The sequence below is a fragment of the Chroicocephalus ridibundus genome, chromosome 11 (assembly GCF_963924245.1).
Source record: "Chroicocephalus ridibundus chromosome 11, bChrRid1.1, whole genome shotgun sequence".
Classification (NCBI taxonomy): domain Eukaryota; kingdom Metazoa; phylum Chordata; class Aves; order Charadriiformes; family Laridae; genus Chroicocephalus; species Chroicocephalus ridibundus.
Window position 1 is genome coordinate 11,366,542 of NC_086294.1, and position 27,782 is coordinate 11,394,323.

Here is a 27,782-nt window from a genome sequence, read left to right on the forward strand (position 1 = left end):
GATAAAGCTGTGCTGTAATAATAAGGGACAAATCCTACATTGTCTTGCACAATGCCAAACAAATATGAAGACCCAGTTGTGTCACATTTTTTTTTCAGTTAGCCTTTCAAAATTTCAGAGGCTAAGCTGTTGCAATAAAATCAGCAAAATCATCGACTTATTACAAAAAGATTTTCAAAACTTGGGAGTGAAATGCCATTTTTGAAGAAGTGCAGCCAAATCACTTTTACCTGCAGAGCGGATCAGGCCGTATAACAGGGTGCTGGGAGCAGCTGTTCTTGGGGGGTATTTCAGACTCCTTATCCCCCTGGTGGATCCACCTGAGTGTTCTGTCAGCCTGTGGCTCCCTCCCTGCCTACAGGCCTGAGTTTTCTTACAATAGTAACCTGGATTATCATGATGGTGTGGTTCACATTTGGATTTCATCCTGGCGTACAGGTGGGAGGCAGCCAGGATAGACAGCTGGATCTGGGAGCTGGGAAGTGCTCCTGAGTCTTTCACTTTAGCTGTAGCTTTCACGTCGAGATCTAATGTTGTCAGTCTTACATGTAGTTATCAGCTGGGAGAAGTTATGGGATGAAGGGAAAAAATCACCCTCCTGAATTTTACACTGTCAGTCAGAAATCCTTATAATGAGATGATGGGTGTATGAACGTATACTGAGGTGACCTAGATGATTCTATGATTTTGTGATTTTTTTTTTCTTGCATGCAAGTTAACTAGGTTGTCAATGGATGGATAGGTTTCCAGGCATTGCCATAAACTATGGAAAGAACCTTGTTGCCCTTATTGCTCTTATGCCCTTCTGTGAAAATAACCTTGACAGGATTTCTGCCAATTCTGTTTGTATCAAATTTTGCCTCATTCAGAGTCTTTCTTCTTCTACAAAGAGAAAATTAAAAACAAGAGAATTTCTTCAACGGGACTGCCCATTAAAGGTCACAAAATTTCCCAATACCTAGCAACATTGAAGGTAGCTTCGAGAACCAGATGTGACATTTGCAGTAGCATCCTTTCTTGACAAACTTGACTATGAAGAGGGTGAGACCGCAGTGCAGGAACGCACAGAGGCATCTGGCTTCAGGGGTCCCTTAGTCACATTGCAGCTGCTAAGACGATAGCAGTCCTCCTGGACTGTGCAGAATTTTGTAGGTATTTGTAGGTATTTTCCATGGTAAATGATCTTTACCTGGGAATCAAACTGATTTCCTTCACGGTGACACACAGTTCTACACTCTGAGAGCATTAACTCTTCTCTGGGTGCTGCCTGGCTGGCTGGTTTTCCTATGGACAGCAATGCTTTTCCTGGTTGTGGCATCTCTTGGCTGTACTCCTGTTTTGAGCGTATATAAGTATATATATTGCATGCTCTGAGCAGTGGGAAAGGTGTCCAGAGTCAAACATTTATTTGCCAGGCTTAGAAAAAAAATCATGCTTGATATCTAAGTGCCATCCGTGCTGATGAAAACCCCTGCTTGCTGGCCTCTCACAAGAGTTGCGTGAGCACGGAAGAGAGATTCTGTGCTGTTTTCTTCAGACAGATTGATAGAGATCACATCGTCTGTTTGCATCCTGAGAATTGTTGCACTTAGGTGGCAAATGGAGGGTGGTTTCAAACGCCTGGGCACCTGAGGCTTATGCCTGATCCACAAGCAGCAGGTGCTACTTGCTGAGTTCCTCCAAAGCTGGACTGAATGCAGCTGTTTTCCACCCAAAGAAAGGGCAGCAGAGTGACTTCCCAAATGAATTTTAGACAGCAGTTGATAAGGCTGCTGCCTGAGTATGAGCAGTGTTGGGTTTGAGCTTTAGTAGTGGAGCCCAAGGACTGCAGAGCTGACCAGCTCATTTGGAAACCCATTTTAGTGACCCAGAGGCAGATGTGCCAGAGCAATGTGTGAAAATCCAAAATGGACAATTTCTTACCCCTCTGAAGACACCTGGGCCTACAGAAGGTGCGTACTGATTCTAGTGTCCTGTAGGAAACTAAAGGATATTTAGACACCCGACTGCCTTTGTGCATCTGTGTCTAAATGGCTGGTTCATGCCATCAGATATGAGAACTCGGAGGGGGAAGAGGGAGCTGTGCCTTTTATTTTATTAAGCCCTACTTAAAGCCGTTCGGAGGCTCTCCATATGAATGTCTCATCTTTTTGGAGTCTTACTGAGCTCCTTCTGCTGACCACGTTGTACAGAATAAATTTGTTAGATTAATTGTGATTAATTTCATAGATTAATTGCAGTTTGGGTTAGAAAGAACAACCCTTTACTTCTTCAAAAGGTGTTGCTTCACAGTTTCATAGGACGCCGCCTTCTGTCTTTCACTGTGAGGTGGCTTGCCTTTGAATGCCCATGTTATTTTCTCTCCCTATCCAATTTTATTTTTTTTTTACCGTTTTTATACTGAGTCCTTGCAGCGTGTGACACCATCAGTGGAGCCTGTGAACAAAACATAAAGGTGGAATGACAAGCCCTGACACCAGGGCCATGATTATAAGTTATGTCCCTCCAGCTGCTAATGCAAGTAATATGTGGCTTAAGTGGGAACAAAACCACGCACCCCCCACCAGCTCTCCAGCACAGGTTGGATGCTGAATACTAATAGAGAACCGTCTGCATCCAGTCCCCACTGGGAAAAATAATATTTGTCAACTCAGTTCAAACAGTGCATAAATTTGAGGGAACTGCCATCTGCTGACAGACCCTTCCCCCACCTACACTGCCTGAAAATCCTTCCTCATGAGTATCTGCTCTGTGCAGTAGTGTTCCCGTCAACCTCTGTTCAGCATCCGCCCTTCTCTGCTTCCTTTTTTCCCCCAGGTATTTCCAGAGAGTTCAGGTTTCCCAGGGCTGTAAGGCACCGAAGTACCTCACTGGTTTGTGTGACAGTCAGTGCCAGCCCCGGGCTGGTGTGTAGCTACCTGCAGGCTCTGTAGCTCCGCAGGTTATCGGTATTGCTGTCAAAGCCACTAAGGATTTTTGGAGGGACCAGCAGCTCCCTGCTCTTGTTGACTTCCTTGGGGAGTGAAGGGTGCACGCCTTCTCTGAAAGCTAAGGGCATAAACCGGAAGATTTTTTGCCAAGGAAAACAATAAGGAATGAAATTTAGAAACCTTGCAGTGGAAAAGGCTATTAAAAGAATGCCCTGTTGTTTGGATGTGGCATTGTTCTCTGGTTTGCTTTTAAATAAGGCTTTTCGTTGTAGCTAGAGAGGGAAAAAGGGAATTTTTGATGGGAAAAAACCAACCAGGGTCAGCAGTTGAAATCAGAGAGTAAGAAGGATACTTTGATGGACAGCACGAAGGCCAGGCCAACTGGCACACCACTGCAATTAGATTATCATCTCACCGGAGCAAAACCTAGTGGCAATTTATGTCCTGTTGCCTGATGAGGATATATCTTTTTCTTCATCTGTGCTGTTGTGAAAATGCAACGTGTACTTCGTCATTGATGGAAAAGGTGGGGAGGAGCCAAGCCAAGCGCGCTGTTGTTGGTGGGCGGTTGATATCATCTTTCACTGATGTTAAGGGCCTCTCTGGAGTTTTTTTGGTATGGTAATGATGTTCTCTCTTCTCCATTCCAGCAGACACTCCCCTCTTAAGGGAACCTTTGGGAATCATATCAGACTTTTGGGAAAGGGCGGTCAGATCCCCCCCTTCCTTCTTTTACCCACTCGAGCAGTCACACGTGACAGATTCATGCCTGCAGCACTTCTAGGTTTTATCTGCTCACTGAATTTTATTTCCCCTCTGTGAGTGTTTATATTGCTTAGAGACTGCCAAGGTTCATGTTAATCATAAAAAAAAAGTGGAGGTTTATTAGGTATTGCAGCTCTGTGATTCTTTGGTGTTTGAATGTTAATGAAGCTTTGTATGCTCCGGAATAGCTAGTGAGGTGGATCTTAGCTCTGGTGTGGCAAAATAGCCAGAGGTTGATTTTTCTTCCCTTTCCTCTGGGTTTTAACATCTTACGCGACATTTCATCCCGGAGCAGTTTTACACTATGTATCATCATGTGTAATATTGTGTCACGCTGTAATTTTGCAAGTGCATGAAACGGCAGGAGGGAGGTGAGAAGGGGCTCAATTACACCCCGAGGGAGGGAAGAGCTCAGCGGAGGGACCTGCTCCTGGGAGGTAATGAATTGGGTGTCAGCACTTTGCTGGAGCAGAGCGACAGAGCGGAGGGGAATTTATTATTTTTAGGGGCTCCGCGGGCAGACAAGAGGAAAGGAACCAGTCAAATCACATTACTAATGGTCATTTCCACAGGCTGTGCGTGTACGTGGGATTTAACAAAAGAAGGGATGTTCATTCTCGCTCCAGACAGCTCGGTTCTTTCTTTTTCCAAAGGCTAAAGGAAGAACTTGGCCATTTTAACTGGCTCAGAGTGAGAAGCCTTCAAAGCAACTTTGGTGTCAACTCGTGGGGAAGGCAGACATAGAGTCACGCTGGGTGAGGGAGACATCCCACCGTCCAGGGATGTTCCCCTTTCACAGCCTCTTCTCTGGGTGCAGTCAGCCCTGATGGATCTCTCTGGGATGGAGGAAACATGGATGCAGAGGGGGAGAAAGGACCCAGGTAGACATTAGGGCCGGAGGAATGATAGCACAGGGTGTATGTGTCCTGCTGGTGTGCAGCTCTTGCTAGCCCTGATGCTGAAAGCTGTATTTACTAAAGAAAGGTAGAGGATGAGCAGCTTCTTATTGCTCAGGAGCAAGAGGTACTTTCTCACTGAGTTAAGCTCCATGCCTTCCCAGATGGCATTCGGTGTAATTTCATTGCCCTTTGTCTCTTCCTTTGCCCTGAGCACAAGTTCGTTCCTTCAGCTTAACCCAAGCAAGATTTATTTTTTCACCGTACATTGTAGTCAGGGCAGAGCAACCAAACTGGAGAGCTGAGCATTTCTAATTTTCTGAATTTCTAGCCAGGGCTGCCCTCTAAGTATTGGCTTTGGTAGAGAAAGATGTACGGCTCGTCTTCAAACTAACCTCAAAGGGGACTTGTGTCATTGTCATCTTTGTATTACTAAATAAATTGTTATTGGAGGAAGTACCAGGCCTAACATGCTCTTCTTTTAAATGGGGAAGAGTTGATGAACATGTATTCTACAGGGGGAAATGTTCTTCCGCATTGGCCTGCCAGAGCTGGGTTGTGGTGGGTCTTTTTGCAGAGGGGTCTCTTCTCCCAGGTTTCCTGTTGGAAAAAGTAGAGAATATTGGCATACTAAATCCAGGAAGTCTTTCCTTTTGATTATACTTTTCCAAAATGACTTATTTTCATTTTTTCAGGTGTAATATGACTTCCTTTGGGGGCAGAAATCATGGCAATTTTCATTTCCATCTCCCTTGACTCCAAATGAGACTTCTTCCTCTTCAGCACTATGAAAAGAGACAAGGCTTCCCCAGGTTGGGAGCCCATGGGCCACCATAAAGTTGGTCTGAAATATTTCTATTCAAACTTGCAGGCAAGTGTGCTTTGATGGAGAGGAGGTGGAGCCCATGTTTTCTTGGCCAGACTAGTGCAATTCATCCAACTGTACTCCTTTTTCTACCAGCTACCTTTTCAGCACACCAGGACTCTTATGCATGTTCTCTGATGAGATCCAGCAGTAAGTGCTTCTCCCTCTGCAACTGCCTTTTGCTTAATTGGCCCATTTTGCAGCAGATTGGGCCCCAAGGAGGAGGTTAATATGAGCAGTTATTCTGAAAGGCGGGTCGGGGCTTCAGTGAACTGTTCATCACTGGAAAAGTCTGTTAGCCTCAATCTTGCTACCTTTTTACACTTTACTCTAAAATATTCTGATTTAACAATGAATTTATAAATCTGTCGCGCTAGATACAGTCTCCACAGCTCTCTCTTTCGTTGAGTTTCGAACTGGATGTGTTGGGTCAGATTTAACACCGCACGTGCGGATTTACCTTCACTCTTTCTTTTCATTTCAAAACAGCCACCAAAACTGTAGCTCGGGATCTTCCAGCATTGCAGGTGGCATTGCCAGGGCTGCTGTAGCTTCTCTGAGGGATAGTCCCAATATGCTGTGTGCGCTGTAGGACTACATCTCACCAGGCAGTGCATCTTTCTGCGGGATTGATGAGGGTGAGAAGTCTTTTCCTGCACTGCAAGCAATTACAGTGGCCCCTGTGAGGCTGTGCAAGGATTGCATATCATACAGGTTCTCAGAATTACAGCTGCTACAGTGGCCGAAGGAGAGAAATAGAGCAAAATTCAGTGTGAACCAATATTAACCAATTAGTGTATCTTTATGGATATAATATTATTAATATTATATAATATTATTGTTATATTAATAATATTATATTGATGAATTCTGAGATATGGCGGGCTTGCTCTTTATTAACTGCTGTTCTTGACAAGCCTCTCCACTATCCTGTAGGAATTATCTCTGTATTTCACCACTTTCTCCCATCATCACTCTCCTATGCCTTAGTTAAGGAAAACTTCCACCTGTAATTACTACTCAGTTTGCTTGAACACCCATACAAGAAAATAAAGAGGATTGCGACAGAACGGTAACAACAAAAGGGTGGATGAACCCTGAACAACTAGACAGAGCTGAAAAATTCGTGGCTCTTCCTTGCTAGGGCAGTAAATGATAATGATTGCCTTTAGTACAGGTAGGCGCAGCCCTGATATTGGGATGCGGGCATGTTTTGGAGGATGAGCACATGCATGGTTCGGTGGCAGCGTGCCTGCAGGCAGGGCCGTTAGCCAGGGCAGGCACACAGTCCGTGCCACGTCCTACCATTGCGCATCTCTCAGTGGGTGGATTTCGTTGTGACCGGGGAAAATTTGCAGCCCTGGGCATGGCTTCTGATGCCATGATGGGAAAGTGGAATTCAGAAGCAAACAGGTTGAGGTTGTGGGTAGGAAAAAGCCTCCTGTAAACCTATGCCTGACCTCCAACTTTTGCTGTAGGAACTTCCTCAGCGTGAGCTCTTGCAGGCTTACAAGAACATCGCAGCGCCTTTCCCATGCAGGCAAACGTCCTGCAAAAGGTGTGCTGCTGGTGCCTGGTCCCAGCGAGCCAGAGCAAGCTGGGGAGCTGCCACTGCTGCTCCTGCCCGAGCTGCTGGCCATGCAACAGCTTTAAATGTTTCCCCTGCTGCTCTGCCCACCCCCATCATCTCTGTGAGTGAGTTCATTTGATTAGAAGCTCTAGTTTGCATGGTAACACTGGAGCCCCAGGGATTATGATATTTTTTCATGCCAATCCAGAAGAGTGTGCGACAGCAGTCTCGACAGGATGGGTTGCTGTAATTTAGGCAGTAGAAGTTCATAGCCTTTTATGCTGCATTTGCTGAATTACCAGCTGGGACCAAGAAGCCTTTGGGGAAACGGAGAACAAGAGTCCGTTTGGGACCCTTGCTCAGAAGTTTGGGAAGACACATCTCAGGTAACATCAAGGATCAGGGCCTCAGTCCAGGCATCTGAATGAGGCCAGGAAACTTACTGTTGAGTGACCAATTTATGAGGGACCTGGAAAGGCTGGAGAGAAGGGTGCTACAGCAAAGAAACAGAATGGTGCAGCAAAGTAACCTGCTTGGGAATGAGGAGAGGGGGAATAATTGGGCCCAAAAGAGGGTATTGTGTCTGGTACCTCCAGCATTAGCATCTGCTCTTGGACACGCTGCAGGATTTACATGCTGGCCATTGTCGGTGGTTGGGCTATTCTCCTTTTTCAGCTTTGATAAATAGAGAAGGATTCCCTTTCTCCCGCCCTCCCTTCTGGAAGGCACAATTTATCCTTGTTGCATCGCCCAGAAGGCACAAAGGGATGCGTGCTACAAAGGCTTCGTTCTTCCTACATGCTCACCTACCCCTGCTATAAGAAAAGCAGGATTTTGCCATGGTTATAAGGCAGTTTATCTGCAGAGGTTAGACCCCGAAGGTGGACTCTGGCTGCTGGTGGATGACGATGCTGGTTGAACAGCTGAGAGCATGGGAACACAAAGCCACCGAAAACACCAAATGCCTCAGCAAAATCCATAGGTTTGCAAGGGGTTAAACACAGGAATGTGCACTCCGAAGGTCTGTGGGGGGATGGAAATGATGTGAGAATTCAGGGCTATTGGATCTAGCGTTCATTCAATTACCATGCTTAGTTAAGTACTGCACAGTGGAGTGAAGACTGCAGTCTGTTAGCATGGCTGTTACTATAAGTCATTTAATTACGAGGTTGCTCATATGCCATTTTAACATATGTAGAGTAACATTATCCCTCTTTTGTAGGTCACTATTCTCATAAGTCTGGCTCTTGCATTCCTTGCCTGCATAGTGTTTCTTGTGGTATACAAAGCCTTTACTTACGACCACAGTTGCCCAGATGGATTTGTTTATAAGGTAAGAAACTTCAGTTGGATGAATTGCCTGAGATAACGCTAGACTCTAATTGACTACATGGTTACAGTCTAGTCTGCTTTTCTGACCAGGCCAAACAGAACATTTGGGAAGAATGTGTTGAAATGGGAAAAGCGTTATGGGAAATGTGGACTTGCATCTGCCTCCATCAGCTACTGTTACACTGTAATTGTTGGGATTAGCATTTGGTGAACACTACAGACAGATGTTCAGGAACGATCCGTCATATTTCTGAATGGATTTATTGCAGCTGTAATCCCGCATTTGCTTCCCACACGTTCAAGTGACCAAGGTTTACTGGCATACATTTTCATGCAAAGCAAACTCTCAGAGTGCTGGCACATGTGTCCTTTGTGAAGGAAATCCGAATTTGCCCATGTAGTTTATTTTTAGGTGCTTTTGAGCCTCTATCAAGAACAAAACCATGTAACTTAATTGCTAAAATCCTACTGTCCAGTGATTTTATATTGAATATTCACAGAGAACTATTTGCCTGGTCTGTTGAGATCTTTAAAAAAAAAAGTTTGGAAATTAGTTCACCGACTCCTTACTGTGAATAAACTCATAAACTCATGGGAGTATTGACCACACTGCGGATAGTCTGTGGGCTGGAAAATAAAGTAAGGATGTTGGTGTATTAGTCATTGCGAATTATTCTCTTAGGTTATATAAAAATGAAGTTAGGAAGCAGTCATGAATTTCAGAATCAGATCCAAACCTGAACTTCTGAAAAGATTAAAGGTTTAGGACTCCGATTTCAGCTAGTCACATTAAACTGGGAGTTGGAGTAATTTAATGATTTTACTTGGGGCTCCTTGTGTCCTTGGTGCTACTTCAACTCCGGAGAATACCACCCAGTCTGACAGTTGTTACCATTTGATTGCTCTTTTACAGCTGTTGCAAAGCGAATTGTTTTTATCTGTGCAGTTCTTAGCACGCAAGTGTCTGCCCTGGCACAGCGGAGATGCCCGGGCAGCGTCTGCACAGACAAGGAGCTCTGACAAGGGCTGGCCAGTTGGGCTACGCTCCCTACCGTCCCCAACCAAGGTGGTCATCCTGGAGGTCAGAGATAACACACTGTAACAGAGCAGCACGTAAGCAGCTTACTCTGCCTCTGCCTGTCCTCTGCTTGTCTGAGGATTAATTCTGGACTTTGCTCTACAGAGCTTTCAGTGCAGGACGTGATCCGAGCTGCTCAGCCAGCCCTGCTAGGACTGCGGCACGGGGCCTCGGTCTCTGTGCATGCCAGCAACGTACCAAACCAGCCAGCCCTTCGTTTTGCAGTCCCCATTTCCCATCCACGGATGAAATCAGCCTGCAGCCAGGGTTGCCAATAGCAACAGGTTTTGAAGGCTGCTGTCTGACTCTAAACTTTGTGCATTCCCACGGCGCTGAAAGGCGGCCGGGGCTGCGCAGCAGATGCTCTCGCTGCAGCAAGTCTGAGTCAAACGTCATCCATGCAAACAGCTAACCCTCAGATTTTTAAAATGAGAGCCTGAGGGTGATGGGACCACTCTTTACTTCTCTTGCTTTCTTCCCCTTTCCAGCACAAGCGGTGCATCCCAGCCTCGCTGGATGCGTACTACTCCGCACAGGATTCCAACTCCCGGGGCAGGTTCTACACTGTCATCAGCCACTACAGCATGGCCAAGCAGACCAGCTCCCGCGCCGTATCGCCCTGGCTGTCTTCAGGATCGGTAAACCACGAAGCCAAGGCTGCCAAGACAGAAGGTCATTAAAGTTAACAAGTAATGATGGGCAAGGTAGGAGGGTGGGGGGACAACACCATGTCTATACTGCATTGCTCTAGCTGAGGGTGCTGTGCTAACAGCACAACAGGAATAAATAAAACCCAAGTGCAGGAGTCATCTTAATGGATATTTCTTTTCGTGCATTGTTCTTGTTGATTTGTAACCGAGTTGAGCTCTTGTACAAAGGCATGTTTGATGTTGACTGTATCTTACGATGTAAAAATATTTTTAAATCATTGCTTAACTATTTGTTAGAAAAAGAAATTAAAAAACAAAAAAAGCAAATTAGATAAACAGCCAGAGAGGATAAAAGCAGCAAAGAGAATCCCACAAAGTTTTATCATTGCTGGAAACCTGTGACAGAGGCTTAACATGCAGTGAAGGAACCCCTGAAATCCTCTTGAGAGAGGGGATAGAAAGAACCTGGCACAAAGATGTTGTGATGTTGTTTAGCTTGCCAAAGGGGGGAATATTTTGCTGTCAAATTGAATCTAGCATCAGTGTTCATTTGCCGATAGAGAAATACAGGCATCCCCGTGTCCCTCAAGCACACACACGTGCAAACACACACGCACACAGACCCCTGCACAGTGGCCTAAGTAAATCCAGCAAGGTGTAGGCATTCATAATGAGCCGCCACTGCGCTGGGGATCTTGGCTGGGCTCTGAGGCTGAAATCCTGGTTGCGATGTGGATGTGGAGCAGGAGGGAAGCAGACAGAGGCTGCTATAGTGAAATCATGAATATACTTCTGAGTACGGGACTAGGAGTCAGGAGATCAGGGCTTTATTTCTGCTTCTGGCACAGATTTCCTGCATGATCTTTGGCAATTTATGTGAGGCTTCATCCTTTGGGGACCTCTTTCCTGAGGGTCACCAAGATACAAAGAAATGCTGTTACGAATTGAAGAGCCTCTCAAGAGTGGTGATAGTATAGAACAGTATCGAGCCTCTAACTTTTCAGCCCCTAATTTTCCCTCGCCCATGAAATGGGATGCTCCTCTTCCCTCCTTCACCTTCAGGTACTTCAGTATTTAATGTCATTCTAGGTAATGAGAGAGGGACGGCCGTAGCATGCTCTCAGACTACAAGGGTCCCATCAAATCTCTGCTTGCAAACACAGACCAGACCCCAAGCTTAATCCAGTCCTGGCCAATGTAAAACATCCTCTCCCCACAAATGGCATGTGCAATTAGTACAGACTGGCAGGATTTAAAAAAAAAAAAAAGGATTCTCTTTCTTCGGAGCTGCAAGCTGTTGCTGCAGAGCAGCCCTGCTCCTCGGTAGCGTGGGCAGGGCGAGACGGAGCAGCCGGAGCAGAGTGCACAGGGAGGGCAGGGTTTGCATTTGACTAAGGCTGCTTTTTCAGATTTGTGGCTAGACTGTGATGGAAATTAGGAACTGGCCCCTTCTTCCCCTGCATTGGGCAGTTTTGTCCTCCATTTCGCATACATAGACACTAGAGGGTGTAAATGAGGGCAGAACTCCTCAGTCCTAACAGGCATCATGATAAATAACTGTATAGTGTAGCTAAAAATGTAGTGCCAAATGCCATTGTCTGATTTCCTATCCTTCCTTCCCCTTCCACCTGTAAATTCATTTCTCACTCAAAATGTACAAACCACCCCCTCCACCAACAATCAAAACTCCAGCAAACCACTGAACAGTTTATAATTTTGTGGTGTATTTTTTGTCAGTAGGTAGCAGAGACTGAAGTATTTTTTGGTGTAATTCTTGAACTTTTCTGACGGGATTAAAATAAAGCTAGATGTGACTGAGCGTCTCTGTAGCTCTGGCAGGTTGTTTTTTTTTGGCGACCTGTGCTGCGGGCTGGGAGGTGGTGGAGGGCGACGTGTGTGTGCCTGGTGCCGTCGAGCGCGGCTGCACCTTTGCATGGGTGCCAAGGTGACTCTGGCTTGCAGGAGGCATTTTCAGAGCTTGCTGTTTTCCCCTTTAATCACTGGGGGGGTTATTCCCTATGTTCCTGCCCGTCTTTCAATTGCAAATAGAAAAATAGGAATCAAAGCCAAGCTGAACTTCTGTTGGCGATTCTTGACTTTATGGAGGGACCTCCCCTCCTTTCCCATTTTAAGGCCAATGAATGATAGAAGCTTTGGCTGGCAGCAATGTCGTCTTTGCCATCTACTCCCAAGGCAAGTGTTCAGCTACGCTGGAGCAGGCTCCTTCAGAAGGGCCGTTACAAAAAGCGCTGCAGGGAAATACAGCTGACAAACCAAGAGCCAGGGCTGAACTTTGAAAAAGTTAAACTCTGTATCCAAACTCTATATCCAAACTCTGCAGCTTGGTTTCTAATGAAACCACAACTATATTCATCTCACATCGTTCAGAAAGCAGATTGCATTTCCTCAAGTCCTTCAGCTCTTTGAAATGGAGTGATACCCTGGCATTAAATTGGCTCATTCCTAAAGGCTAAAGAACATCTTATAAAAACCTTTGCATGGCTTCCCTTCCAAAAAAAGAGATGTATTCAGAGTTGTGAAATTGAGCTACCATAGGAGAGAAACCACTCTGGTGTTAGAGGTCACCACCGAGTACTTGTGAAATGTATTAAAAGGGATTCAGTGTGCTTTGCAGAATTGAGTCACAGGATAATTTGACCATAGTATTTCTATAGCCACTCTCCCAGTGATACTCTAACTGTATGTTTACTTTAATCTAAAAACCCCAGGAATCAAATCATTTGAATTAAAAGGTTCTAGCTATTATTAGATAAGTAAGTGAGTCAGTGGGGATAACCATTCCTATTTAATAAGGGAAAGATCAAAATCTGTATGGAGCAGAATGAAAAAAAAAAAAAAAAGACCCAAGGAAGACTCGTGGGAGAGCAAAAGAAACCAAACAACCCAACTCCAGCTGCAAGTTCCATTACTGTGAATGTTGTTATTATGGTTTTTGTACAAGCTGCAGTAGAGCTTCCAAGATCAACCGCATATTTTAATCACTGTAACACAGAGAGAGAGAGAATAAATTGAAAGTGAGTACATCTTCTTCTTATTTCAGTCTTTAAAAGCCTTGTTCAAGGTTGATCATGTGTTTTCAATTGGTACAATCATTGGTGCTAGTACAGTCTCATCCTGGCTGTCATCTCTCTGTGAAGTCTGAAGCTCCTGACCATCTTTACAGAGCAATGTTTTTGGAAGCTAATGTCTGGGCGAGGCCTCAGTCTCAGCTTTTAATGGTAGTGATGAACAAGAGCCTTCCCTGTGCTTCTCCTAACATTTATGTGATGTCCATGTCAAGCCAGCTCCTACCTCTTCATCTGTGAGTGACCCTGCTAAGGCATGAGTCCCTTTGGGTGATCTTCTCCGTTATACTAGATGGCTGCAGTGGGCTCAGCGCTTTTGAATTCTCCTCCAAAATATCCTTGTGGACCACTGGGACTGGAAGAGTTGATTTCTCTTCTGAGACAGTCATGTAGGAGATGGGTTTCTGGATGTTTATTTGTCCTATCTGAGTGACCTTATCTTGCGGAGACAAGGGCATCCTGAACTGGCAGCAATCCTGTGGCATGACGGGCAGAACATGTGGGAATAAAATAGCTTTACTAAAGGTGTGGTGATGCTGTGATGGGAACTCAGCTGCCCCTAACCTAGGCTCAGGAAAGGAAGGAAGAAATTGTGGCTGTCAGAGCCTGAAAAAGATCGAGAGCGAGAGAAAAAGAGATTGCTACCAGCCAAGACATGGAAGCAAGGATTGCTTTTCTGTGCTAAACCAATGACCCTAAAGCACTATATCCTGCTTGACTAATACAGACTGTCTTGTTTTGGAAAAGCTGCCCGTTGTTGCTACAAACATCTGCTGACTGCAGCGAGCCCCGAGGGGAATCGCTCCACCGCTAATTCAAATCCTCTTGGACTGTCTGCAAAAACAGTGTGAGAAAGGGGGACACCGTTGGCAAAAACAGAGGTGTCTGCCCAGGGTCTTGGAGGTGACTTCATGCTTTGGATCCACGTTAGAAAGACAGCTCAAGGCGCTGCCAGTGCCTCCGTTACGAGATCAGAAAAGGAACAGTCCCTGTCCCTTTGCATGTGGTTTGTTTTTTTTTTCCCCTTTATCCTCCTCCGTGCTTGCCAGCTGCTTCTGGTTTGTAATAATACCTCAGTGATAAGTGTAAGGGTCATGCACTGAACTGTCTACAATCACATTTTATACGATTAGTCAGGGTTTTTTTAAAGCAGCCTAATTATTACAGTCAAACCGGATTAAGCTATTCCTCTAATAGATTTTCAGTTCCTGTAAAATAGGCCAGAGAAAATGACTTACAGGAGGGGACGGGGGAAGGGAAGGCTCTTTCCTTCCATCTCTTTGGCCTTTGCTTTTTTTAAATGCCAGCAGTGTAAGGGGGTGACAGGGATTCCGCTCTCAGCACTGGATGACTGCCCAGCAAATTCAGGGGTCTCTGGTACTCAGCCCCCCTTCTCACCTGGGTTGGTGCCCTTTGAGGGGCAAAAAAGGTAAAAGCCTTTTGATTGAGAATGTTACTTTACTCGGGAGGGTGGCTGACAAGTCCTTTGATGAGTTGTGGGTTGCTCCATCGTGGAAAATTATCCGCGACAAGTTGAAGTACAGGAAGGTGATGAATGCGGTGGCATTTTGCCTGAACTGCTCATCGCTGGGATCGGCTGGGCAGGATTAGTGCTGGAGAGGCTTTTGTCAGGCAGATTGTGAACGGCAAAAGCGGAGCAAGAGGAAATGGAAAAGCCTCTTAACGGCAGGTTACACAGTTCATCCTGGCGCGGCCAGTGCCCTGCCCTGCTCTGACATGACGGGATTGCCTGAGTCCAAGCCCACTGGACCCGTCTGCTGGGTCCAGACATGGCCGGCCCCGTCTGCTGGGGACGTGCGGCGTCGCTCCCTCTGCCGAGGGCTCCTGCCGGCAGAGGGGCTGCTGTGGATGCCAGCAGCCCCAATTAGTGCAGGGATGGAGGGGGGTGTGTGTTGGAAACAAGATGTCCTGTGGCTTCCCTTGCTGGTAATACAAAGCGTGAGCACTGCTGGTGTGAGCAATAATGAAAATGCTGCAAACTGAGGCAGCCATCAATAATATATTTACACCACTCAGGCAGCGGCGTTTTAGACGAATGGCTGGCCAAGGCTTCCCCACGGCAGTCGGTGATTGATGGTGACATTATTACTTACCGCTCCCCTGCCCTCCTGCATTGGCATGGCTTATTGAAGGGCATCACTGGCCAGCTGCAAATGGCCAAGGAGAGTCTCTCCCTTCACAGTCCCAGGGGTTAAAAAGAGACAAGCTCACGCTACATGGGGCTGCAAAGTCACAGCTCTCCTTTAGAGTCAGTAGGTCCATGCCGGCAGGTTGCTTTAAGCAGCAACACAGTGCGAAGCCAAGGGAGATGCTGTCTGCTGCGGGAAGAGGAGCGATGCCCAGCAGCAAAGCCAGCTGGTGCCAGCAGCTTTTCAACCACTGCTTGAACCCTGTGGTGGCACCAGGTCTCTTCAGAGAGCGATGCTGGGGGTTCCACCAGAACCATCTCCCTGCTGGATGCGGCTACCCATGGCCTTTGGACAACCCGAAAACCCCAAGCACCCAAGTCCTCGCACTCACTAAATACCTTCTCCGCAAGCTGCGTTTGCAGGCCTACGGGTGAAGCCTGCTCGTCTGGACAACAGCCAGCGCAGGTAATTAGCTCGCCCTGTCACTCAAAAGGGAACAGCACTGCAGCAGGGCACAGGCTTCTGCTCAACAGTCCCTTATCCTCAACCCCTCCAGTCGCCGCTGCGTTTCAATGGTGGGTAAATTGATTTCTGTGTGTATTTTGTATGCCAGGTTATTACAATTACTCTTCAGGATCCTTTGGGATGAAAGGCTATTATAGAGATGAAAGCTCATTAACAATAAATATAAAGGGTCAAAACTCCCCATAAAAATGTATTAGAAACAGATTCTAGTTTGGAAATGTAAATATAGCATTTGGCAGAGGTCCGGACTGGCTAGTCTGGTGTTCAAGACAGCTTAATCCACTGGGAAGATGTGGCTATTTTTATAGCAGCAAGTAGAATTACTGTGTGAATTATGGAGTTTTGGCGCACTGGAAAAACACTCCCCCCCCGCCAGCAAGAAAAAAAAAGGAATTGTTGAGGGGAGGGTAGTGGAATGAGATCATTTCTTCTGCTAAAAATACAATTTTTGTAGTAGAGCTGGAGCATCTTTGGGAATTTAAAAGTATAAATGTTAAAGAAAAAAAAACCAAAAATAAAGGTGAAAGAAATTTAAAAATTATAGTGGTAGCAATTAAAGTACCTCAACAGTGAAAAAACCCCATCATTTTTTTTAGATATGTTTTCACAAATTTATTAATGAAGGGGAAGCTGAACCGGTCTTTTTTCCAAAAACATTTGACCCAGCAACATTTCCAACACTTTCCCATACAAGTACCTTGAGCAAAGCCCAGCTGCCTCACGCGTGCAGGGGTGTAAATGCAGCCACACCGTCCCAGTTTATGGGTCGTGGTCCCCCCAACACATGGCCTACTGGAGGTGCCGTTTTGTTTCGCAGAGTCTCGGCTGTCGTTGTAGAGGAGCCGTGGTTGTTTCCACACTCTCATACAGGAGAGGATCCCCGGGGACTCTGCAAGGAGGATGCGAGCACGCAAGGCGATGATTTGGAGACACGGACTGCTCCACGCATTTAAGCAGGAACAGCGTTTCAAACGCAGCCTCGTGAGCTGCCGGGTGCTATCAGCCAAGGGCAGGTTACAGGATGCACGAGCTCATTTGAGTAGAGTTTTGGTTTGATGCTGCAAGTAACGGGTACTTCAGAGGAACCATTTTTCTCAATCTGATCCTCAGGCTGAAGGTCTAGAAGAGAATAACAGAGGGAGAGAAGTGGGTTTATGATTTTTGCTGAGGAAGAGGCAATGTAAGCAGAAGTGGGCTCCCGCGGGGCTCTGGCATCGCCGCTCGGCGTAAGCTGTCTCAGGCTCCAGCTCAGGGAGGTGTCGCAGTCACTTAACCTTTAAAGATGTAACATTCCCTCCTCGCTCCACGTTATCCCTTGAGAAGGCATTTTTCTGATGGTTTTGATCAATTGGCATAATCACTGAGACTTTGAGTAATTAAGACGTTAAAGTCCCTGCCTCGTACAAATGACATTATGTGTGTCATGCTCCACGTCTGTGCTGTCACCCTGGCTCGCAATGTACCCCATTATCTGCTTACTTCTGTGCCTTGACCTTGCTTAAAAAAATGACAATGAAGCTTTAAAAAAAAAAAACAAAAAACGAACCAAGACATGCCACTTTAACCTCCTCCAAGTAAAGTAAACAAAGAAGGGGAGAAAAATCTGTTCTGTTCTTTATTCAGCACCAGGGTTTTGTTGCTTTTCCCCACTGCATTCAATCTGCGCGGCACAGTGGTGACTGCCTATAAAAAAGGGATGACTTGCCATCCCTTCAGCCCTTTTATTTCCAGTAATATTTTTGCATATACGTGATGAGGAAGCTGTTGATTTTTGCACAGACACACATTAATAACCTGCCTGATGGAGACAGTGCGAGAAAAGGCAGGAGGGTCTGAAGGGAGGAGAAGCAGCCTTCCAGTCCCTAAAGGGGGCTACAGGAGAGACAGGGAGGGACTCTTGATCAAGGAGTGTAGCAATAAGACAAGGGGGAACAGTTTTAAACTGAAAGAGGGGAGATTTAGGTTAGATATTAGGAAGAAATTCTTTGCTGTGAGGGTGGTGAGCCCCTGGCCCAGGTTGCCCAGAGAAGCTGTGGCTGCCCCATCCCTGGAGGGGTTCAAGGCCAGGTTGGACGGGGCTTGGAGCAACCTGGTGTGGTGGGAGGTGTCCCTGCCCAGGGCAGGGGGTGGCACTGGGTGAGCTTTAAGGTCTCTTCCAACCTGAACTAGTCTATGATTCTGCAATTTGTGTCCCTACAACAGCTGATACTTTGTAGGTCTCGGTGGTTGCTTCTGTGAAAAGTTATTACGAGGCCCATTAAAACTGCAGCAGGACTGCGAGGGTTTGTGTGCGCCACCCGAGTCTGGGAGACAGAAATGGTGGCTGGGCTGCTGTCCTTGGAGGGGAGAGAAGGGCACGGCCAGGCTACTGACTGTCACCTCTGCCGCCCTGCCTGTGTGTGTGTGTGTGTGTGTGTGTGTGTGTGTGTGTGTGCCCGCCATGTGTACAGCCGTCTGCCTCTGCCCCCCGCTGCACACACCAGCGCTCCCCACAAAAACCACGTACGAGCAAGAAGAGACAACTCTGGTAAACTGTAAGTACATTTTCAAGAAAAAACCTCCTCCCGTTACTGTTATTATTACTTTAAGGGACATACAGCCATAATCCAGCTGCTAGAACTAATTCTGATTCAGTGGGGATTTACTGCCATTAAAGAAATTGGCCTTATACTGCTTTTTGTGGGCCCCATATATACTTTATTGCCGCATAGAGGAAAACCTGAAAGTCCTGAGTGAACTCGGAGTTTCCCTGTGCTTACAGCCCCTGCAAAGATGCTGCAAAATGACAGTGCGCCAGAAAAATGGGATGGAGGAAAGCGGGTGGGCGGCCAAACGAGGCAGGAGCGGAACCTGCGCGGAGGTGAAATAACTCACCCGAGGGCTGAGCGATTCCCAGATACGGCGGGGCTGGAAGAAGACAAACAGGTCATTGGGGCAGTGAAGAGTCCTGTTGGAGGTGAACTGGTTTTAAAGCAGTTGGCTTGGCAGGAAGGACCCCCCCGACAGCCAGCCACCCACCCACACACCCACACACACACCCACACACACCCCCTCAAGGCTGGATGCCCCAGGAGGGGTGTGCATGGAGTGGCACCGCACACCCGCGCTTTCCGCTTATCCAGGGAGTCTCAGCGAGGCTTTAGTTATCTCAGTCCTTTTCTCCAGCAAATGGCAGCCACTGTGCCGGTCAAATGCTATAAGGAGAAAATAAACTCTGCAGGAAAAATAAGCCCCATGTAACCGAGCTCACGTTGTGTCTCTGGGCAAGCAGTGGATTGAAATGTCAGTTCAGAAAGCAAAGGGTATCCAGGACTATTTTCCTTGGTCATCACCCCTCCAGCGTGGCTAATACTGCATCTGATTAAAATGCACAGAACACATTCTGTAACAATTTGATCTTGTTTATTAAAATTAATAAATGAATGGCACCGGATGAGACAGAGCCGCCTGCTAATTGGTTTGGAGTCGCAGCGAATTTTTGTAGCAGGTTACAGCCTGACGACACATTTTAAGCAAGAATACAGGGTAATTCAGCCCACAGACCATCCCCAATTTGACGACATGTGTGCAATGTAAGTAAGTTAAAAATGAACTGGGTTTTAAAAACATAAATTGAAAAAATGAGCAACATTTTCTTCATCCTCCCGCAAGGCTGAAGAGAGAGTGAGGGAGATGCTAAATGAAGCAATGAAGAATTTACTTATCCCTCGCCCTTTTTTTTTTTTTTTTCCTTCTTTTCTTTAAGGGAAAGCGATGGGACTGTTTCTGACCCAGGCTGCCCACCCGCCTTGCAGTCCGGGCTGTGATGGCAACAGTCCCAGACCACGGCACCGTGCACATGCCTGCCTCAGTTTCCCCACGTGGTGGAAACCGATGAACCACATTGAGCTGCAGAAGGGGGATTAGTTCCTGTTAGCAAACAGCATGCAGAGGGCTGAAACACCAGCAGACCCTGTTGTGGGCTCTGTGGCATGTCAGTGAACGCCTGTGTGAAGTAACAGGGGATTAAGGAATCACAGGTTTTTCAGAAGCACCACGTAACCGACAGAGAAACAGCAAAGCTCTCCAAAAGCTAAGATCAAACACCTTTTTTCTAAGTCTTTGCACAAACATAGGGTAGAATAGATAATATATTTCCCTAAAACCAGCTTCTTTTGCATAGTCAATGTATTCATGATGAAGTTTCCACTTTCAGGTAGGTTCGCCTACCTCCAAATTGTTTCATCCCTGCATCAGCGTGTGGGCTCTTTTCAGCAGAGCGCCAGCCGGGCAGGGACAAGACCAAAGGGGAACAACCTGCAGGGGAGCCCGGGGCACTCGGACGCGTTCGCAGGGATTGCCCAGACGAAGGAGGGGTTGCGGGGTGTGGGCAGCCAAACCCCGTGCACCGCGAGGCCACACGTGTCACCCCAACGGGCGGCGGCGGGAGGAGCCGTGCCCCATCCGTCACACTCCGCCTGTGCCGAGAACAGGACTTCAAATGACGTCAGATGCTCCCGGAGGGGAATGGCAGCTTTTCATCTCCCGAGTGGAAGTCAGGAGGTACCCGGCAACTTCTCTGCACTTCCAGTTTGGTCCTTGGGTTCTTTCGTCCTTTCTGCCCAAGACCAGGCTAAAAAGGCGGCATGAGAGAGGCGTTGCCACCAGCTACGGCGCAGTGCACGCAGCATTTGCAAAGCTTCCCTGCCACTTTCCGCGCTGCAGAGGGGGTCTGGAAGTGCTGCAAGTCCCACGGCATCCCGGGACCCGCGTGGAAACGTGCCTGGGGCTGGGCACGCACTCCTGCATCACCACACAGGGCTGAACCGCAGCGCTGTATCAAACAGCCACGCGTGATCTGGCTGATTAAATAGGGTTTCCCCTCCCTCCCTTTAAAGTCTGCGTGGCTATCCAAAAAGGCACTACATAATGCTCAGACAGCAGAGTCCTGTATTACCTAATTCCATCGCAGATCCCACCACTGGCTCCCTGCAATTGGGCCCTCAGGGAGAGCCGTGTAAACAAAACCCACCACCCCGTGGTGGAAGAAGGGCTGTTCTGGGAATCTGAGCGACAGCTTCGGCTGAGTGTATTTAAATCTGTCTCTATTCTGCCTCGGCTAATAAAATTGTTCCTGGGGGAACCCTTTAAAATTGACGTAAGACAGCAAAATGCAGGAAAGTGGTGGTAAGGGGGAAGTTTATGGGATAGAAAGAGAAGGAGAGGGACTGGAGAACAACCAGGATGGTATTTAGAACTTTACGTTTCCGCAGTATATACGTTGGTCAATACAGTCTCAGCAATGATTACAGAGCAGAGCGTGCACAGCCCTGCACCAAGATGAAGTCTGGAAGTGGTTGCTGGCAGCAAAGTCCCTGTGCCCAGAGCTAAATTGCTCTGGAAGGGGAAGGATTAGGCAATCCTCGGTGAAGAAGAAATCTAGCAGCTATTAAAGTCATAAAAAGACAAAAAATTGTGTCCTACTCAATCACTTGCCTTTACTTGGGTGCTGTTTGTGCTCTAATTTCCATGTCCTCTTAGGCTCAACTCTGAAATCTGCAAACTTAAACTGGGAGACCCAGTTGGATGGTGGGAACCTCAGATGCAGTGCATGGGGCTCCCTGCAGCACAGCCCGTGCAAACCCTGCTGCAGTTTTATCCAGCAAACAGACTCGCGCAGCCCTGAGTCACTGCGGGGCCAGGAGCACGTGTGCCCGGCGGCACAACCCAGCTGGCCATCGGCAGGAGACACATCCTTGGTCCCAGGCACTGCATGGACCTTGTTGCCCATTCAGATCTGTCATGCTTGCGTTTAATGGCAGGTCTGGACTCAGCCCCTCTCCCCCTTGCCTGGATTCTGCCTCTGCATTAACCTGGCACAAGTTCCTAAGTTCTGAGATACGTGTCAGAGATGGGAACAAAAAAAATGTCAATTTGTGCCATCTACGAGCAAGGGAGCTGAAGCCTGGCCATCACCATGAATACTGGCAATCCAAGAGCCTTTGGCTATATGGCTCTTTAAGTCAGATTTGCTGGCTCCCATAAGAATAGACATTTAAATGATAGTATGTTATTTTTTTGGTGTTTTGTTTTTTTTCTTTTTTATTACTGAATGGCAGTTGTCCTCTTCTGCTTCTTGAAAGCTGCCGAGGCAGAGAGGTGTCCTGCAGCGTGGACAGTGCAATGCATTGCAGTGACACGAGCTTAAGCTTCGGTGCGTATTTAAAATCAAACAGCACAAATAAGCTCTTGAAGTGCACTAAGGCTGTAGAGAGGGTGCTTTTATCTGGGATGTATCTGCTGTGCGTAATTCCACCACTCACAGGAGCGAGAATCTCTCTGTAATCACTTGTGCAGGGACTAAACAAGACAACCTAATTACTTTCAGAGAGAGCATTTTACAGCATGTAATTGGGTAGAAAGATGAGAGAAAGTTAGTTGGTGTGGTTAGGCTGCTGGTCTGTGATCCCTGATTACCTCTGCCTGTGATGCGTTTTGTGTTGGGGAGCTGCCTGCTGTGAGAAATAAAAACCATCGCAGTCATTTTAGGAAAACAGCCTGATGACATATTCCTTCTTGACTGATGGAGAAACAACACCTCGAGGTTAAAAGGAAAAGCAGAGGCTCGTGATGCTGCGAGACCCCTTTGCAAGGACCAGTGTGAGCGGCAGAGGGGGGAGCAGGAGCGGAGCCCTGGGCTCAGCCCTCTCCAGCCGCCGCGCTGGGCTCAGCTGGGTGCCAGCGGGGGACAGAAAATTTCAGTTTGAATTCTATTTCTCTGGACCGTTTGAAGACCACTCGATTCAGCTTCCACTGGAAAGAAGAGCACTGTTATTGAGATGAAATGCTCCTTCTGGTTTTGTTTTTCTTTCGTTCTTTTTCCAATCTATTTTCCTCCCTAGCTACAGCATGGCTTCATTTGCTTCAGCAGAAATCCCTTCTGTACTGCCCTCCCCTTGTTTCTAACGTCTGTCCCTTATTTCCTTTCCCTGTATCAGGACTTTATAATGGCACAAGGATCACAAGGTAAATAGCATCTTTCAGACCTAAACAGAAGGCCCCCCAGTCACCCTCCCTTCAGACACACGGAAATGAGAAAACACAAACTCATAATCTGTGGCTGATACAAAACCTCTTTCCCTCAGGATTAACTGATGTGGAGAGGGGCTGGACGCCCTCATCGGGGGGTTTCCCAATGCCCGGCACAGGCACAGCATTTTTTCCTTGGTGAAGATCAGGTGTACCCTGCTGCAGGATCTCACCTGAGGCTGGATTTTCTTAATTTTAAGGACTTAATCTTTTAATATTTGTGAGACATGAAGTAAGTCTGCGAGGCTGCAGTCTGAGACCCACGTAGATTGCCATTTATAACCACGTGCCCCCTGCCCAGGCAGGCTGCCTGATGCAGCGCTTTAGTTCCGAGAGTTGGTGAGGGCTGGAGCTGCAACCCTCTCTGCTGCGAGCAAGAAGCCAAAGGAACGGGATCTCCCACTTATTTGTCAGCCCATGATCCCATCCACTTGGACAGGGAGTGCCACCACCAGCCGCAAGAACAAGGCTCGGCTCCATAGTTGACAAACCACATTTTAAAAAAAAAAAACCCACCTGGGTATAATCTCACGCTGACTGTAAAGTCTGGCTGGAAGGAGGGTGAGTGAAGTTTAGGGAAGTTTTCATCGTTGCCATAAGACACTGAGTGGTGAGGTGTGTTAATGGCTCAGTGCTCAGGCTGCATGTTCCTCGGAGATAACAGCAGACATATAGGCATTATCGGATTAATTATCAATGTAATGAGTCTGTACTATAAAAAGGACCAGATACTATATAACCCAGAATGACTGTGACCACCTGCTGACAAATGGCTCTATGGAGAAATAAGAGGATGTTACTGTCTGATCCCCCTGAATATACAGCGTGCCAAGGCTATCAAACGTATCCCAAACTAATCCTACCTCCAAATTGTTATGATGGCAAACGGGTGGTTGGTGACTGCTGAGGCATGTAGAAAGGAGAGGAGTGTTGGTGCCCAGGGATTTTCGGTGATGGTCCTTACACACTCCATCAGCTGGCTCGGTGCTGCTTTCTAATTTGAATTCAGTCTGGCAGCTCCTGGGGAGTTTCCTTTCCTACGTTTGAAGACGAAGCTTTATGTGCTTTAGGGGGAACCAGCGATCAGTCCCACCCCTCTGAGTCCTGTGGCTGGCCAGGGAAGATGTGCATGTCCACTTCTGCAGATGGCATAGTTTGGGATAGTTTTGCTGGAATGATAACTTGAGCAGGAAAAAATTAGCCCTTCACCAGGGAAACGGTGAATTTTCTCCAAGAATCTCCATTATATTTCCAAGCAATTATCCCACAACCATCCTTGGCTCTGAAGTGGGCGTCCAGATTTGCAGAAAACAACCACAATTAGGCCTGACCCACAGGGGAACTGAACTCTTTGGAAAGAGCATCCCTGAGCTCCATGCCAGAGGGAAGGGGAAAGCCTCAGCTTCCCAAGGAGCTACCGTTCACCTACGCCGTGCCGGGTGCCCACAGTGGGGAATGTTACCTTAAGGCAGGTTCTTGGATGTGTTGAGATCAGCAGCAAATCTTCCACTGACTGAAAACCCCTAGATTTCAACTTAGGTAACTTTCAGTTACAGAGTGACTATTTTAAAGTAATTTCAGGTGTTTCAAATGCTTTTCTCGGAATCCTGAATGATGCCAAGGAACCTTGCTTTAGGGATTAGTAGCAAATAGCATCGAGGATGTATTTTTAGCCTTCCAAAACATTTTTCAAACTGGTTTTGGTAATACGTTCACCACACACAATATAACATGACGGAGCAGAGTGGCTTAAGGGAATTTTCAGCTTGTTCTTGTAATAGTCAGAATGATTTACTCCCAGCTTCACCGCTAACGAGGACTACACTCATCCCAAATTATAATGAGACAGTTTTTTGTCTCATCCTTGTATTGTCCTTCAAAGCTGTCTTGCTAAACTCGCTTGTAGTTCTCCATATATCCTGGAGATGCTAAGGACCAAGCCAGTTCATATTAATGGAGAATCTGGCCCTCTGTTTTTTAATAATTCACACCATTGATTTTTTTACCCTGTCTGTATTCCTGCAATCACCTGCAGGTTTTGCAAATTACATTGTAAAACCAAACTGTTGCTTTTCGCCGGGCTGCACTAAGATCCATTTTTCTAATACAGCCCTATCATTCCTCTCCTCAAAGGTCCATTTATGCCAGCTATAACTCTCTTTAATAGTCTTGTCCATTTTCAGCAATTTTCCTACTCAGGAGCTAAGCAAACTGAAAGGAAATTATTTAATTTAGGGAGGTGTGGGATGAAGACCAACTATTTCTCCTGTTCATTAAAGTATTTTATTCTCCGTGCTCAGCACCTCCATTTTGTCAAAATATCAACACGAGGTACCAAAGTAAACACTTTTATCCCATACTAATTGCACTAACGTTCAAGATTAAACTCTGGCGTTCCAGAGAGAAAGTGTATGTGAAGGATCGCTGATGAGACCTGAAGCATGACACATTTCCTCTGACCTTGGTCTGTTTGCCACGACCTTTGGAGTCTTGAGCTGAGCTTCATCGGTTGTGTTTCCCCGAGGAGAATTCCCAGCCTGCAGAGCCTTCTCTTCCCAAACCCTACTGCCGTGGCAAACCTGGGTGTGCAGACCCAGCCTCTGTGCATGGTACCATAATGCTGGGGGAGAAACCCCCACTACTTCTTTTTGAAGAACAGCTTGTTTTTTCAGTTTGAAAGTTCGTAAAGATTATGCTGAAGAGCGTTGTGTGCGGGGAGGAGGTGGTGGAGGGGAGTACAAAGTCGGAGGAGGAGCTGGAAATGGAGGATATTTCTTTGACACTCCTTTTCATATCATCATTTCCCTCTTTCCAAGTACCAGAAAGTTTAGCACTTCCACCCACCCCTGGCGGGGGGGTTAGGAATAAGAGAAAGATTTTTTTTTGTTGTTGCCTTTGTTCCAGCTCATTCTGCCACGCAGAGACTGTATCAGCGTTAATGTCCCCCAGCTGTTAATCAGAATGATATCCAGGATATTTAAAAGCATTTGTGCTGCTCTTAACTATGGGAGCCTCCAAATACCCTCAGACTGCTGTCTCTCCCAATTAGATTCAGTGGCAGCTCCAGGCGCATACCAGCCCCGGTGCAGCCCATGGATGGAGCAGGGTGGACAGGGCAAAGCCCGGGCTCTGACTGGGGTGCGAGAGAGAATTGGAGGAGGCAGCTGTGTGGTATGAACCCCCTCGGTCACCTTGATGGCTTGCCAAAGACAGCGAGAAGCTCCCTGCCCTACTTTGCCTATTGCTTTGAGGCTGGAGGTGACTTTGTCTATGGAGGTTGTATTGCAGCCCATCGATACGTAGTGGAATCATCCCCAAAAAAGTCAACGGTGGTCACAGTGGGGGTTGCATATTGGGCTACGGTGGTACTGCACCTGACGTGGGAGGAGGGAAAGGGAACTGTGCCATAACTTGCCTTTAATCCATCAAATGGTGTGAGTCAAATGCAGAGGTTTTGTTGTAGGGGACAAAGGGCCTCCATCACGTGTAGTTGCGGAAACATCAGGAAGGCAGAAAAAGCAAACAATAACCACGATCAGCATCTGCAGTGCAGCTCCTGGACCTGCACATAGAGAGGGTGGGGGGTGGGAGGACCCCTGCCCACCAGCCAGACAAGCGTGCAGGAGGCCTGGCAAAGCTAAACAGCCTGGACATGGCTATGAACAACGCCAATGTATAGGAGAGGGGGGAGAGAACAAAAATCCCATGAGTGCAATTGCAAACACGCTGTACCCAAAACTGAAGAGAAAGTCCATGGACCAGCTCCATCCCCAGGAAGAATCATGCCCAAGCTGACCCCCGTGGTCCTGGCTCTGGCTTTCGGTGACTCGGCATGACAAGGTGACTTACCCTTTAGAGTGAATGAGGCAGCTGTACGACATGCCTATTTATTAACCCAGCTTGCAGCAAACGCCTGCCACTTTTATACAAGCACATATATAATTTAACAGAGTCCCTTTCAAAAAGGAGCGCACAGTGGGAAGCCTTGACCCCCAAAGCACGTGGCTGATAGTTATAATCCAAAGAATATACAGTTGCTGCGCTTTTGTTTACAAATCAGAGGTTTGTGCACCTTGCATAGGCTACTAAATGTGGCTTTGAGGGTAAGGCTGTAGTAAATTCTGCCAGCCAGCAAAATACGAATTGCTGAGCACAGTGTTTCAAGACACTGAAGCAGCGAGTCTAACCGCTAGGCGAGGAGAAAAGGGAATGGCTATAAATGTGCGGCGTGGAAACACGACCAGGAGTGTGAGATCCTCCAGTGACACTGTTCCTGGCTTTCCCCGATTCCAGTTTGTGTCAGTCCCACGACACAACCATAAGGAGACAGTCATCGTCAGTCACTGGCTGTTACGGGGGGCACAAACACAGGGCAGGGGGAGCCAAGGAATCCTTCCAAAAGCTTTCCTTCGAGGTTTAGACTCTGCCATCAATACAGCTGCCAGAAGGGCTTGGTGGATCCAGTTTCTCAGTCATGCGGTGTGTGATAGCTCCTTCATAAGATCCCAGGAACGTGCAAATAAGCGGTACAATTTTTGCACTTCTCATCTTTTTTTACAGCCCTTACCAAGTTACACAGTAACTTACAGCTGCAGATGTATATATATATTTTTTCCATTTCCAACAAAACACACTAACTGGGTGGCAAAGCCCACAGTAAAGCACTGTCATACCTTGTGTTTATGCTAACCTTGCCAGGACATTTAGGAAATATTTTAAGAAAAGCAATGCATGAGAAATTCCATTATTCTTATCTTCTTATGTCCCTATCATTTCGACAGGCTCATAGTGTAATAAGCAGCTCATACTGTCAGCGTGTCCCGTGCTCAGTCCCGCCACATTTGTCATATTGTGCTTCATACCTACC

General features: G+C 47.0%; 1 protein-coding gene across 1 annotated transcript in view; it reads left to right on the plus strand.

Moving 5' to 3' along the window:
* The window catches only part of NSG2 (neuronal vesicle trafficking associated 2), a 37,828-nt gene extending 25,923 nt beyond the window's left edge, over positions 1-11,905 (plus strand). The window contains exons 4-5 of the mRNA XM_063349324.1: positions 8,249-8,359; positions 9,925-11,905. Of these exons, the coding sequence (XP_063205394.1) occupies positions 8,249-8,359; positions 9,925-10,116 (303 nt within the window). The 3' untranslated portion in view covers positions 10,117-11,905. The remainder of the gene's footprint in view (positions 1-8,248; positions 8,360-9,924) is intronic.
* The last annotated feature ends 15,877 nt before the right edge of the window (positions 11,906-27,782 follow it).